This window comes from Rana temporaria, chromosome 2 (assembly GCF_905171775.1).
Source record: "Rana temporaria chromosome 2, aRanTem1.1, whole genome shotgun sequence".
Classification (NCBI taxonomy): Eukaryota; Metazoa; Chordata; class Amphibia; order Anura; family Ranidae; genus Rana; species Rana temporaria.
In genome coordinates, this window is record NC_053490.1 from 11,516,040 (window position 1) to 11,531,801 (window position 15,762).

General features: G+C 48.8%; 1 protein-coding gene across 1 annotated transcript in view; it reads left to right on the forward strand.

Annotated features, from left to right (window-relative positions):
* Positions 1-15,762, forward strand: part of PGM2L1 (phosphoglucomutase 2 like 1) — a 153,005-nt gene that overhangs the window by 130,231 nt on the left and 7,012 nt on the right. The window contains exons 8-11 of the mRNA XM_040339842.1: positions 4,290-4,387; positions 11,945-12,122; positions 13,912-14,005; positions 14,219-14,348. Of these exons, the coding sequence (XP_040195776.1) occupies positions 4,290-4,387; positions 11,945-12,122; positions 13,912-14,005; positions 14,219-14,348 (500 nt within the window). The remainder of the gene's footprint in view (positions 1-4,289; positions 4,388-11,944; positions 12,123-13,911; positions 14,006-14,218; positions 14,349-15,762) is intronic.

Here is a 15,762-nt window from a genome sequence, read left to right on the forward strand (position 1 = left end):
CTGAGGGCTTTTGTAGTCCCTCACCGCCGGGCGGGAACCCCTACTTGTATGGATCTGACTGATAGAAGATCCGAAGTACTGACCCGTTCCATGTTTACCATGCTGGGGTCTGGCTTGCGGCCTATTGTGGCCACTACACTGGGGTCTCAGTGGTCGCTGGCGCTATTTTTTGGGAGATTTTTCAATTACATTGAAAACTCCCATTGGCGCCCATTTTGTCGTAGCCACGCTATGGCGCAGCTTACATTGTGCTGGCCTTTTTCCTGTGGCCGCGTTCTGAACGCTCGGCGGCCATCTTGGAGTAGTCCTGACCCCTAGTGCTGTATACAACTCACAGAGTGAGCATTTTGCACCAGACAGTGGAGGAGCACCGACTCTCTCCTGAGGTTATTAGCCTAGCGGACCAGCTGGTCCAGGGCCTCATATAGGTCTGTGATGCTTCATTGAATGCTGCGCCCTTGTTATCCAGGGCGTCTGTTTCAGAATGGTTTTATGCACACGGTGGTGTAGTGCTTAACTCCATTACTTGGCAGCAAAAGAGTCATTGGTTCAAATCTGCACACTGACGCCAATCTGCCTGGAGCTTGCATTGTCGCTCCCTGTGTCTGTGTGGGTTTCCTCCGGGTACTCCGGTTTCCTCCAAAGACATGTGTGCATACACCTACATAATATACATACACACTATGTGTGTGTATTATTTAGGGGCAACCCTCCCAGGCCGTCAAAGGCCCAGCTGGGGGACTAATCTGTCCCTGGGTGCATAAGCCGATCACGCCGGCACCCAAATCCTGCCAATGTATATAGCCTTCCCTCCCTGTCTCTAGGTGGGAGGGGCGGCTTGCAGGTTCACAATTCAGTGAAACCTCCCTGCTCTCCGACTAGTGGGTCTGCGAGGTGGTCTCTTCGGAGTACTAGATAGGGTTTCCTCCTATCCACAGAACAAAGTTCTGTCCTTGTGTCTTCCCCTCCCGGCACGTCGGTCTGCCTTGGGCAGTGTGGGATTTGCTAAGCTGCAAGGTAATTTTACCTTTCCTGCAGGACGAGAGTTTTGGGGTTTTCTATGGGCCTCAGGCCCTAAATACCTTTGTGAACGTCGGGTAGTTCCGCATGGAATCCATTTGTTCGGTGGTAGCTGCGCTTCATCCGGGGGATGTCCTGACGTCCTCGGACATCAGGGACGCATACATGCATGTCCCGTTTTGCACATGTCACAGTGTTTTTTTCTGTGCTTCGTGATGAGAGAAGGGTCTCTGTCAGCCTGTGGCCCTCCCTTTTGATTTGGCGTCAGCACCATGGGTTTTCAGCTAGGAGCTCGCACTTATTTGAATTTTGTTGGGACAGCGAGGCTTTGCCTCATTGGCTACTTTGACGACTTTCTTCTGAGAGCAGCTTCTGTCTCCGACCTAGTGGATGGGTTATTCCCATTCAGACCCTCCGAAGATTCGGGTGGATGTTAAACGTTTAGGCCAGAAAGTGTAGCTCAGTGGCAGCAAGCCTGCCCTACATGTGTGCGACCCAGGGTTCAAATTATGGGCATGCTAGGTTCCGACTCAGCGTAGGAGTATCTAGTGTTGATCCAGACTCCTCAGTGGCAAAGGTCCTTCTTCCCCTGGAGAAATTGCAGACTCTTCAGTCTGCGGAGAAGGTATTGGCATCACGCAATCGGTCTTCTCTCCGGGCGCCTGCTGGTTCAGGGTCTGTGGGTAGCCTCCTTCAAGGTGGTACTGTATGCCCAGTTCCACACCCTGGTTTTCCAGTGGAACTACTGTCCAGGTGGTAAAAATCTCTTGTCTCTGAAATCATTAGATTCCTGTGCGCCACCTAGTCAGAGTCTCTCTGAGTTGGTGACAGAGATTCCCGACTCTTCGGTCCGGGAAGTTGTTCCTTCCTTCCAGTGGTCGGTGTTTACGACGAATGCCAGCTCACGGGTTGTGAACCTGGAGGTTCACAAAACTGGGGGGTCCAGTCGGCCCTGAGTCGCTGGACTTGCGTGGACCTATGACCACACCTCCTTGAATGTGTCTGGTCTCGGTAGCTACCCAGGGTCGGGCCTGGCTAGTGCCTGGTGGAAGACCGCCTGGGAATACCAGGTGCTGTCTACTGTTCATTGTCCTACTATTTTAGGCGATCAGGCTATGCTTCTCCTTGTGGTCGACCAATCTGGTTTCAGCCGGACAACGCCACGGCCGTGGCTTCAGTCTACCATCAGGTATGCCGGCAGGCAGACTACTGGAGTCGCCAGATGCTGGACCAGGGCGACTGGTCTTTGTGCTTGGGGTGTTTCGGCTCCCTTGCAGGAGGTGAGCCTCACATGGCATGGATCTCCTGGCAGCTTGTCTCCGCCGCAAGGGTGTCAGTTAGTGGCCAGGTCTAGTGATCTTGTACAGACGCGTCAGTCGCGCTGGTGGCCCTGTGTTGTCTGTATCGGTGATTTTTTGCCATTCCTCCATGGTAGTTGCTTCCTCGGCCGCTCCACAGAGTGGATGCTGAGGAGATCCCGATGATTCTAATCGCTCCAGATTAATCTCGGCGTCCTTGGTACGCTGATATCGGGCGCCTGGTAGCGGAGGCACCCTGGCGATTGCCAGGGCAGGAGGTTCCTGTCTCAAGGTCCCATACTTCCTCCTGTTGTACAGTCACTGACTTGCTTAACATGGTTATTGGAAGCCAGACTTTAGGTGACCAGGGTCTGTCTGACTCGGTCATCTCAACAGGGCACCGTAGTCTTCTTCCGGAGGATCTACCGTCGCACCTCTCTTGGTGCGAAGGGATGGAGTGACGTCCACGGGCGTACTTTCAATGTCCAGGGTCCTGCTGTTTTTAAAGCTTGGATTGGATCTAAAAATTGCTTAAAGCACCGTTTGGGGGCAGATTTCAGCCTTGGCTGTGTTTTTAGTGGCCTTTTTGCGGCCCGTTCCCTGGTGGGTCCCCTTTTTTTGTGTGCAAGGGGTTTGTCATATACTTTCCCCTCTTGGCCCATCTCTTCCCCCATGAGTTTTGACTCTGGTGCTCTCGGTTCTTCAGGAACCTTCCTTTTGGAAACATCAGAGAGATTTTCTCTTGACACTATCTCAGAAGGTGGCCCCTTTAGTGGCCTTTACCTCTGTTAGAGGGGTTTCTGAGTTGGCGGTCTTGTCTTGCAAGCCGCCATGCTTGATCCCCCATAAGGATTAGGTGATGGTGCACCCGCGACCTTCCCTTCTTCCGAAGGAGGTTTCGGCCTTTCATACTTTAGGCGTGGTACGCGCTTTGCGGGTATACCAGCCTACTACGGCTCCATTTCGGAGCTTCTGACTCTCTTTTGTGTCGGTGTCTGGTCCACAAAAGGGCCTGGCGGTCTCGTCGACCACCATTTCTCGGTGGATCGGGCAGGCCGTCATACAGGCCTATGCTCCCAAGGGCGGGCCCCCCTTTCCGGTCACGGCACTTTCGACCAGGGCAATTGGTGCTTCCTGGGTTTTTTTTTTTTTTTCCCGACATCATGCGTCGGTCTCACAGGTGTGCGAGGCGGCGATTTGCTCGTCCGTTCACGCTTTTTCCAGAATTTACATGGTTGCTGTGAGTGCATCTTATGATGTTTTTTTCAGCCGCTAGTTTTTGCCGGCGGCTGTTTAAAGTTGCACCTCCTCCGTTGAGGAGCTCTGCTTGTTTTGGGGTGAAGTTAAAATTGTTTTTACTGATATATTTCCCACCCCTCGTTTTTTGACACTGCTTGGGGACGTCCCACTTGTCAAGATTTAAGGAGCTGTGTCCGTCCATGGACGATAAGAGAAAATAGGATTTTTTGTACTCACCGTAAAATCCTTTTCTCTGAAGTCCATGGACGGACACAGCTCCCACCCCTCCTTTTTAGGTTTGTACTGCTTGTTACGAACTGAGGCTGCAAGCTGCAGTGAGGAGGGTTATGTCTGGAGGGACCGCCCCCTGGGCGGGGCTGTTCAACTCTGTTAATGTAACATGTATTTAACTATTTAACATGTTTCTGCCTAGTCCTCTCCTGTAAACAGGGAACATAACCCACTTGTCAAGATTTAAGGAGCTGTGTCCGTCCATGGACTTCAGAGAAAAGGATTTTACGGTGAGTACAAAAAATCCTATTTTTCCTCGTCTTTTTTTTTTCACCAATCTGCTTCTCCTCTCTGTGCTGTAACTTGCCCCTCTGTGCCATTTTATGTCTTTGTTTTATCCTTGACTTTAGTTCTGCCTTAAAAAAAAAAAAAGCTTGAAATTTTATTTTATTTATTTTAATTCAGTTAGCGATGACATTCTCTCCCTGTTTCTCCCCCTAGGCGCTTTCTCTAAGGTTGGCGGAGAAGGAGGGGGCCCGGGTGGTGCTGGCTACGGACCCCGATGCCGATAGGCTGGCTGTGGCTGAGCTACAAGACTCGTAAGTGTTTTTTGTCTCCCTTCTGTTCACGAATCGCGCATTGTACAGACAACAGCTCTCCTTTATAGACATCAGGGAAAGGAAAAAATTGTTAGCCTGGTTAGAAACATCGGCCCGGATTCAGATAGAATTTACGTCGGCGTATCGATTGATACGCCGCGTAAGTTCTAGGAAGCGCCGGCGTATCTTCTTTCTGTATTCAGAAAGCAAGATACGCCAGAATTTTACTAAGATACGTCCGGCGTAAGTCTCTTACACCGCCGTATCTTAGTTGCATATTTACGCTGGCCGCTGGGTGGCGCTTCTGTAGATTTAGGCGTAGAATATGCAAATTAGGTAGATACGCTGATTCACGAACGTAGTTGTGCCCGGCATATCTATATGCGTCGTTTACGTAAGACGTCGGACCGGTGTAAAGTTACCCCTGATCTCTGAGGCGTAGCCAATGTTCAGTATGGACGTCGGGACAGCGCTGAATTTTCCGTTGTTTGCGTAAAACTTTCGCGAATAGGGCTTTGCGTAAATTACGTTCACGTCAAAAGCATTGACTATTTGCGACGTGATTGGGAGCATGCGCACTGGGATACATCCATGAACGGCGCATGCGCCGTTCGTAAAGAGCGTCAATTACGTGGGGTCATGATAGATTAACATACAACACGCCCACTACTAGCCAAATTTGAATTAGGCGGGCTTACGCCGACACATTTACACTACGCCGCCGTAACGTAGGGCGCAAGTGCTTTCTGAATACAGAACTTGCGCCCTAAGTTGCGGCGTAGTGTATCTCGGATACGCTACGCCCGCCTACAACTTATTGTGTCTGAATCCGGACCATCTAATGCAGTGTAAATGCCTGACACTGGCTTTACAGAGCATTGAACGTTTTCTAAAGAGAAGCTACAACAGAAGCCTCTTGCTTTAGGATTCATTCTCTCTAAATCAAACTTCATACAACCATCTGAAAAGACAGAGAGAGAGCAGGAGCTTCTTTATACAGTCTTTTTTTTATTTATTTTTTTATTTCAGTAAAGAAGCTAAAGATAGCCTGGGAGACATGCAATTAATCCCAGAGCTCCATCTGCTGACAGGAATTGTAAATACAAAATTTTTATCTGCAATAATTCATGTAATCTAAAGCAGGGTTTGACAAATTTGCTTGGGATCTAGGAGCCAGCTAAAAAAGTTAGGCGCCAGAAAACACGCCCCGTCCCGACGAGCTTGCGCGCAGAAGCGAACACATACGTGAGCAGCGCCCGCATATGTAAACGGTGTTCAAATTACACATGTGAGGTATCGCCGCGATTGGTAGAGCGAGAGCAATAATTCTAGCCCTAGACCTCCTCTGTAACTCAAAACATGCAACCTGTAGATTTTTTTAAATGTCGCCTATGAAGATTTTAAAGGGTAAAAGTTTGTCGGCATTCCACGAGCGGACGCAATTTTGAAGCGTGACATGTTGGGTATGAAATTACTCGGCGTAACATTATCTTTCATAATATAAAAAAAAATGGGAATAACTTTACTGTGGTCTTATTTTTTTAATTAAAAAAGTGTAATTTTTTACCAAAAAAGTGCGCTTGTAAGACCGCTGCAAATACGGCGTGACAGAAAGTATTGCAACGATCGCCATTTTATTCTCTAGGGTGTTAGGATAAAAAATATATATAATGTTTGGGGGTTCTAATTAGAGGGAAGAAGATGGCAGTGAAAATAATGAAAAATGACATTAGAATTGCTGTTTAACTTGTAATGCTTAACTTGTAATACCAACGGCCACCACCAGATGGCGTCATTTTTTTTTTTGCCCACCTTTCAAGCCAAGTCGCCAGGACACTATTTCTAGTCACCATGGCGACCTGGCGCCCGGGATTTGTCGAGCCCTGATCTAAAGCCATTATAAGTGCATCAAAACCAAAGTGGTAATAAAAAAAAAATCTTGTTCGCACAGTTAATTTTTTTTAATATAAAGAAGCTGCAGCCTGAGTAGTAAAGCCTGTCCCCCCTACCCGCATGCTGCAGAGAAGGACCCTTGATCCCAGCATCCCCTGCTGAGTCAGACATGTCGTTCTGCATTCTGCAAAGCCCATGCTTCCCTGCTGGTTGTAGTCCTCTTGATCTGTCTCAGCAGGGGGGGGGGGGGGGCGCAGTGTTGGACTCCTGCATAGAGACCACTGCTTCCAAACCGAAAGCAATTGTTTTTATTTAATATATAAATTGTGTATACAACCTGAATCAATATTTATAAATCTTGCTGCTACTTGCTATAAATGTCTTATTGGAAAATTATGGAATTCTTATAAGTAGGGATGCACCGATATATCGGCGGCCGATACAGATTGGCCGAAAATAGCTGTTTTGGGGAAATGCAGAAACAACTTAAATATTGGCGATAACGACTAGTGGTGCAACGCGGGATTGCAGAGCGGTAAAACACATACTGAAATTGTCTCCGCTCTGCTCGCACACAGCCCCGCCTGCTTCTTACCACGCTGTGATAGACAGAATGCGGGTCTAATGCTGAAATGTGTTCTGTCTATCACAGCGTGGGGTTAGGAGGCAGGGCTGTGTGCGAGCAGCGTGGAGACAGTTTCAGCATACGGGCGGTGAGTTGCTTTCTTTTCTAGTAGAACATGTGTGCACTGTGCAGCCATCCGTTCCCCCCCCCCCCCCCACACCTCCCTCGGCTGGCTCTATCTTCGGCACTCTGGCCCCCCCCCCCCCTTCCTCCACCTGGCTGCTTAGTCTGGCTCCTGTCCCTGCCGCCAATGCACTCCTGTTTTTGTAGGTGACGAGGTTAATAAAGAGAACCTGTCACCTCCAATTGCTATCACACAGGTAATTTTTTTTCTCCTGTGTGATGGCAATAAAGTTAAGTGTAAAAAAAATAAGAAATAATAATAATTAAATTAATAAAATAAGTAATTAACCACTTGCCGACCGCCGCATGTAAATGTACGTCCACAGAATGGCACGTACAGGCAGATGGACGTACATGTACGTTTCCGCGGGTCGGGGGTCCGATCGGGACCCCCCCGCTACATGCGGCAGTCGGATTCCCGCGGGGAGCGATCTGGGACGACGGCACGGCTATTCGTTTATAGCCGTTCCGTCGCGATCGCTCCCCGGAGCTGAAGAACGGGGGGAGCCGTATGTAAAGACGGCTTCCCCGTGCTTCACTGTGGCGGCTGCATCGATCGTGTCATCCCTTTTATAGGGAGACTCGATCGATGACGTCAGACCTACAGCCACACCCCCCTACAGTTGTAAACACACACTAGGTGAACCCTAACTCCTACAGCGCCCCCTGTGGTTAACTCCCAAACTGCAACTGTCATTTTCACAATAAACAATGCAATTTAAATGCATTTTTTGCTGTGAAAATGACAATGGTCCCAAAAATGTGTCAAAAGTGTCCGACGTGTCCGCCATAATGTTGCAGTCACGAAAAAAATCGCTGATCGCCGCCATTAGTAGTAAAAGAAAAAGAATTAATAAAAATGCAATAAAACTATCCCCTATTTTGTAAACGCTATAAATTTTGCGCAAACCAATCGATAAACGCTTATTGCGATTTTTTTTTTTATACCAAAAATAGGTAGAAGAATACGTATCGGCCTAAACTGAGGAAAAAAAATGTTTTATATATATGTTTTTGGGGGATATTTATTATAGCAAAAAGTAAAAAATATTGCATTTTTTTCAAAATTGTCGCTCTATTTTTGTTTATAGCGCAAAAAATAAAAACCGCAGAGGTGATCAAATACCACCAAAAGAAAGCTCTATTTGTGGGGAAAAAAGGACGCCAATTTTGTTTGGGAGCCACGTCGCACGACCGCGCAATTGTCTGTTAAAGCGACGCAGTGCCGAATCGCAAAACCTGGCCTGGGCATTTAGCAACAAAATGGTCCGGGGCTTAAGTGGTTAAAAAGTAAAGAATAAGAAAAATAATATTAAAAATAAGAAAATTATACAAAAATAAAAAAAGTTAAACGACAAGCTACAAAAAAAAAGTGATAAAGTAATAAAAAAAAAAAAAAAAAAGAAACAATAGGCGGCAATTGGGGGACAGCGATACGATGCTCCATACATTTTTGCAATCCGACTGTACTGTTTTAACATTATACAAAAAAAAAAAAGTCTTTCGGTTTCGGCCTGACATTTTTTTTTATTTTGGTTTCGTTTTGGTTCTGAAATTTCCATTTCGGTGCACCTCTACTTATAATAGGTAGATTCAGTAAGAGTTAGGCCGGCTTATCAGTAGATAAGCCGACTTAACTATCTACGCCGACTTATGTTTAAGCGTATGCTCAAACAGAGATACGCTTAAATATATCTAAGATACGACGGCTTGCGCCGTCCTATCTTAGATTACAATATTTCGAATGGCCGCTAGGTGGCGCTTCCATTGCGGTCGGCGTAGAATATGTAAATGTGTAGATACGCCGATTCACGAACGTACGCCCGGCCGACACAGTACTTTTACGCCGTTTACGTAAGAGATAGGCCGCGTAAAGTTAGAGCTGGGCCCTATTGGAATAGTAATGTCAAGTATGGCCGCCGTTCCCGCTACGAAATTCGAATTTTCTACATCGTTTGCGTAAGTCGTCCACGTCAAAATCAATAGGCCCGTGCGGCGTACTTAGCCGCAATGCACACTGGGAAATGTAGGCGCCCGGCGCATGCACAGTTAAAAAAAAAAACGTAAAAAACTTAAGGTCAAGCCTTATTAACATAAAACACGCCCCCCTTAAACACATTTGAATTAGGCGCCCTTACGCCCGCCGATTTAGGCTACGCCGCCGTAACTTAGCAGGTAAGTACATTGTGAATCATGTACTTGCCTCGCTAACTTACGGCGGCGTAGCTTAAATGCCTTAAGTTACGCCGCCGCAAAGTTGCGGCCATGTACTTGAATCTAGCTAATAAGTGTTAAAAAAAAAAAAAGGGTAAATGCGCTACTGTGAATTATTTATCTTTTTTGAACATTGATAAGAATGCCAGAATTTTCCAAAGATCCTTATTTGCAGTATGCTGGCAGGGTAAAGGCTTTTCTACTAGCATGTCCCCTGCTGAGTCAGAATTACAGTTCTAAAATCTGAAAAGCAGGTGCTCCCTACTGCTTGTAGTGTAATGGAGCCCCGTCCGACACTCTGCTTGAGTGCTTTCGTCATATACTGCTTCCTCCAGTCTGAATATAGATATTGGATATTGCAACCGCTGACAACCAAGAACTAGGCAGTACTTGTTTTGGCTGCTGAACATGAACTGCTTTGACACACAGGTAACACTCGGGACAATCCCCCCTCCCTTTGCATTCAGGGTGGGGTATACTGTCCAATCAGCAGGGAGAGCTGTTGGAGGAATTCCCCTCTACCTCCTCACAGCAAACACATATCCCATAACACTTTTCTCCCAAGACAGACAGACATAATAGAATAATGGAATACAGCCACACCCCAAACGACCCAGTAAAGAGTTCACAACAGTATGAGACAATATAATATATATACTCGAGTATAAGCCAACATTTTCAGCACATTTTCTTGTGCTAAAAATGCCCCCCTCGGCTTATACTCGAGTCACTTTTTTGTGCCTGATCTCCCGGAATTTGGGGACCCGGTACTGGCTGGTCGTAGGCCCCTTCCATAGACTCCCGTGTTAAACGGTAATTTCTCTGATGTCTTTTGGGACCCGGTACCGGCCGGCCGTAGGTCCCCTGGATCCCAAACTTGGCACACATGTAGCACTATTTCTCCTCTACAAGTGTGCAACCTTTGTTGTCTGGGGGACTTACGGCTGGGAGCACCGATTTTTTTCGAAGCCGGGCACCCCTTCCATAGACTCCCATGTTAAACGTCAGTCTAGTCATGGGCACAGTGAGGCATGCAGATGGACACCCTAGGCTTATACTCAAGTCAATACGTTTTCCCAGCTTTTTGTGGTAAAATTTAGATCGGCTTATACTCGAGTATATATGGGGTATAATAAATATATATATATATATATATATATATATATATATATATATATATATATATATCGTATTTATCGGGGTATAGCGCGCTCCCGCGTATAGCGCGCACCCCTAAAGTTGCCCCGAATTCCTGTGGAAAAAAGTTTTTTTGTACTTACAGTTTTGGTGTCTTGCGCGGCGTCCATCGGCGGCCTCGTCGGGTCCGGCGTCCGTCTGCGGCTTCGGGTGTCCTCCTTCGTCGGGTCCGGCGTCCTCCCCGCTCGTTTCCCGCGCCGAGTTTGAATACTGCGCCGACATATACAGAGCGCAGTACACTCGTGTATTGTCGGGCAGGCTCGGCTACTCTCGCGCTGACGTCCTGTAAGTCCAGGACGTCAGAGCGAGAGGAGCCGAGACTGCCCGACGATACACGTGTACTGCGCTCTGTATATGTCGGTGCAGTATTCAAACTCGGCGCGGGTATTGGCGTATACCGCGCACCCACGATTTTGCCCTGATTTTCAGGGCAAAAAAGTGCGTGGTATACGCCGATAAATACGGTGTATGTGTGTATGTGTATATATATATATAATTAGGGTTACTTACACATAGGAGGTGCATGAGAAGCTGAAACAATGGTTTCCCAACCTCTCCAAGGGATTCTGGGTTCCACGGGCCCCCCGCTCCAAGTGACTCCCATCACATATAGTACTCTTGATCTGTCTCCGCAAGGGTGGGGGTTTGAAGGGTGGACCTCTGCAGAGAGACCACTGCTTCCAAACAGAAAGCAAGTATCCTTATTTGTAGTATGCTGGCAGGGTAATGGCTTTTCTACTTGCATGTCCCCTGGTGAGTCAGACCTACAGTTCTGCAATCTGAAAATCTTGTGCTCCCTGCTGGTTATAGAACTCTTGATCTGTCTCCGGTAGGGGTGTTAGACTTCTGTAAATGGGCCACTGCTTCCAAACAGAAAGCAAGGATCTCTATTTATTTGCAGCATGCTGGCAGGGTAAAGGCTTCTCTACTATTTTTTAAAGAAAATGAACCAAAAAACTTTGCAATCCTTATTGTTTTATAACATTTTAAATGTGTTGGGCTGATTTGGGGTCCATTCAGACTATGCGGTGACTGGTGTTTTTCAGTAGTTGACTAGTCACTGCAAGGGCACAGAATTGGTACCTTGCATACCAGTGGAAGCACACACCTTGCCTGGTCCTCTGCACTGGCGTACATCTCATCTCGGGGGGGGGTTAATGGGAGAGTCGCCTCTCCAGCGATTCCTCACTGGTCCTCCTCCATCCCATCCAGTGATAAATACCCGGTGCTTCTGGCTATGAAGGAGCACGTGGCATGCATGGTGTAGTGCATGGGTGCTCAACCTGTGGCCCTCCATCTGTTCCGGAACTACAAGTCCCATGAGGCATTGCAGGGCTGACAGTTACAAGAATGACTCCCAAAGGCTGAGGCATGATGGGACTTGTAGTTCAGCAACAGCTGGAGGGCATCCATGGTGTAGTGCATCTAGAAATCCGCGGTGGTGGCTCCCTTATTTCTGTCTCCGGTGATTCGTTTTACAAGATAAACCCATTTTTGTCTTGCAGTGACCAGTGGAAGGTGTTCACAGGGAACGAGCTGGCGGCTCTACTTGGCTGGTGGATGTTCTTCTGCTGGCAGAAATCAGAAGGGAGATGTGAGGCGGGGGATGTGTATATGCTGGCCACCACCGTCTCTTCCAAAATCCTGGAAGCCATCGCCAAACGTGAAGGCTTACACTATGAGGTGAGATGGGGAATAGTAGGAGAGACCCATTTGTTTCATCAACGTTCTTCCCATAAGATTATACATGCATTCAACAAATGTTATGCATGTTATTTACCTGTAAAATCCTCCCATGTGTAGACATCCAAAAGTCCTGAGACTGTTGCTGGGTGCCGCCATCTTGGATGTCAGCAGGGTCAGAGTTGTCACTGACGCTATAAACTGCACCCTGAGGGCTGCATGTGGCCACCAACACTGGGGGGCACTATTCCTTCCACTGACACCAACACTGGGGGGCACTATTCCTTCCACTGACACCAACACCGGGGGGCACTATTCCTTCCACTGACACCCACACTGGGGGGCACTATTCCTTCCACTGACACCAACACTGGGGGGCACTATTCCTTCCACTGACACCAACACTGGGGGGCACTATTCCTTCCACTGACACCAACACTGGGGGGCACTATTCCTTCCACTGACACCAACACTGGGGGGCACTATTCCTTCCACTGACACCAACACTGGGGGGCACTATTCCTTCCACTGACACCAACACTGGGGGGCACTATTCCTTCCACTGACACCAACACTGGGGGGCACTATTCCTTCCACTGACACCAACACTGGGGGGCACTATTCCTTCCACTGACACCAACACTGGGGGGCACTATTCCTTCCACTGACACCAACACTGGGGGGCACTATTCCTTCCACTGACACCAACACTGGGGGGCACTATTCCTTCCACTGACACCAACACTGGGGGGCACTATTCCTTCCACTGACACCAACACTGGGGGGCACTATTCCTTCCACTGACACCAACACTGGGGGGCACTATTCCTTCCACTGACACCAACACTGGGGGGCACTATTCCTTCCACTGACACCAACACTGGGGGGCACTATTCCTTCCACTGACACCAACACTGGGGGGGCACTATTCCTTCCACTGACACCAACACTGGGGGGCACTATTCCTTCCACTGACACCAACACTGGGGGGCACGATTCCTTCGACTGACACCAACACTGGGGGGGGGGCACTATTCCTTCGACTGACACCAACACTGGGGGGCACTATTCCTTCCACTGACACCCACACTGGGGGGCACGATTCCTTCCACTGACACCCACACTGGGGGGCACGATTCCTTCCACTGACACCCTCACTGGGGGGCACGATTCCTTCCACTGACACCCACACTGGGGGGCACGATTCCTTCCACTGACACCCACACTGGGGGGCACGATTCCTTCCACTGACACCCACACCGGGGGGCACGATTCCTTCCACTGACACCAACACTGGGGGGCACTATTCCTTCCACTGACACCAACACTGGGGGGCACTATTCCTTCCACTGACACCCACACTGGGGGGCACGATTCCTTCCACTGACACCCACACTGGGGGGCACGATTCCTTCCACTGACACCCTCACTGGGGGGCACGATTCCTTCCACTGACACCCACACTGGGGGGCACGATTCCTTCCACTGACACCCACACTGGGGGGCACGATTCCTTCCACCGACACCCACACCGGGGGGCACGATTCCTTCCACCGACACCCACACCGGGGGGCACGATTCCTTCCACTGACACCCACACCGGGGGGCACGATTCCTTCCCTAATACTAAAGATGGGGTATTATTTACTCCTACTGACTTTGTACTCTCACTGGCCACACTCTGCCCTCAAAGTCTGAAGGACAGTAAACTGGCCCTGTGTTCAGAAAGTTTGGAGATCCCTGCATAGTATTCCCAAAATATAAGTAAGCCCGGCCTTTTCTCTCACAGGATACTCTGCCAGGATTTAAATGGATCGGAAAAAGAGTGAAAGAGCTCTTGGATAAAGGGAAAACCGTCTTGTTTGCATTTGAGGAATCGATAGGTGAGTCTTCATTGCTGATCTTATTCTACTTTCACATCCTGTCATTTATAGAATAAATGGAGCCCTGTTGGCTCTGGAATTGTCCAATAATGTCCTAGGCCACCATATCTACTCTTCTCTTCTATCTCTCTTGTACAATGTTATTTTATTATATCCTTCCTTACCTCTGTCTGCATTGCTTTGGATTACTTGCCTCCTTTTTTATCTCCCCAGGCTATATGTGCGGGACGGCTGTGCTGGACAAGGATGGAGTCAGCGCGGCGGCGGTGGTTGCAGAAATGGCCACTTATCTAGACGGCATCAATATGAGCCTAAATCAACAGCTCGTCCAAATATATGAGAAGTGAGTTCTGTTCTTCACAAGAAATCAGCCCAGAAAATAACAGTCAAATGAATTAATACAATTTAATTAAATTAATGCAATTTATTATTATTATTATTATTATTATTATTATTTTTATAATAATTATTAAACAGGATTTAGGGCCAGTTCACATCACATGCAGTCCAGTGCATCAAAAATACATGGAAAGTAGGTTATATGGTCTTCAGTAGCATAGTTCACACCAGTGTTTGCAGTTCCAGGAAAAAAAGTAGAACATGTTGTATTTTTCCTGCACATTGGCTGTTGAGGAGGAGAAGCAGCGGCTGTGCACATTGGCTGTTGAGGAGGAGAAGCAGTGGCTGTGCACATTGGCTGTTGAGGAGGAGAAGCAGCGGCTGTGCACATGGGCTGTTGAGGAGGAGGCGAAGCAGCGGCTGTGCACATGGGCTGTTGAGGAGGCGAAGCAGCGGCTGTGCACATGGGCTGTTGATTAGGAGAAGCAGCGGCTGTGCACATGGGCTGTTGAGGAGGAGAAGCAGTGGCTGTGCACATGGGCTGTTGAGGAGGAGAAGCAGCGGCTGTGCACATTGGCTGTTGAGGAGGAGAAGCAGCGGCTGTGCACATTGGCTGTTGAGGAGAAGCAGCGGCTGTGCACATTGGCTGTTGAGGAGAAGCAGCGGCTGTGCACATTGGCTGTTGAGGGGGAGATGCAGCGGCTGTGCACATGGGCTTTTGATGGGAGAAGCAGCGGCTGTGTACATTGGCTGTTGAGGGGGAGAAGCAGCGGCTGTGCACATTGGCTGTTGAGGAGAAGCAGCGGCTGTGCACATTGGCTGTTGAGGAGAAGCAGCGGCTGTGCACATTGGCTGTTGATGAGGAGAAGCAGCGGCTGTGCACATTGGCTGTTGAGGGGAGAAGCAGCGGCTGTGCACATTGGCTGTTGATGGGGAGAAGCAGCGGCTGTGCACATTGGCTGTTGAGGGGAGAAGCAGCGGCTGTGCACATTGGCTGTTGAGGAGGAGAAGCAGCGGCTGTGCACATGGCCTGTTGAGGAGGAGAAGCAGCGGCTGTGCACATTGGCTGTTGAGGAGGAGAAGCAGCGGCTGTGCACATTGGCTGTTGAGGTGGAGAAGCAGCGGCTGTGCACATGGCCTGTTGAGGAGGAGAAGCAGCGGCTGTGCACATTGGCTGTTGAGGGGGAGAAGCAGCGGCTGTGCACATGGCCTGTTGAGGAGGAGAAGCAGCGGCTGTGCACATTGGCTGTTGAGGGGGAGAAGCAGCGGCTGTGCACATTGGCTGTTGAGGTGGAGAAGCAGCGGCTGTGCACATTGGCTGTTGATGAGGAGAAGCAGCGGCTGTGCACATTGGCTGTTGAGGGGGAGAAGCAGCGGCTGTGCACATTGGCTGTTGAGGAGGAGAAGCAGCGGCTGTG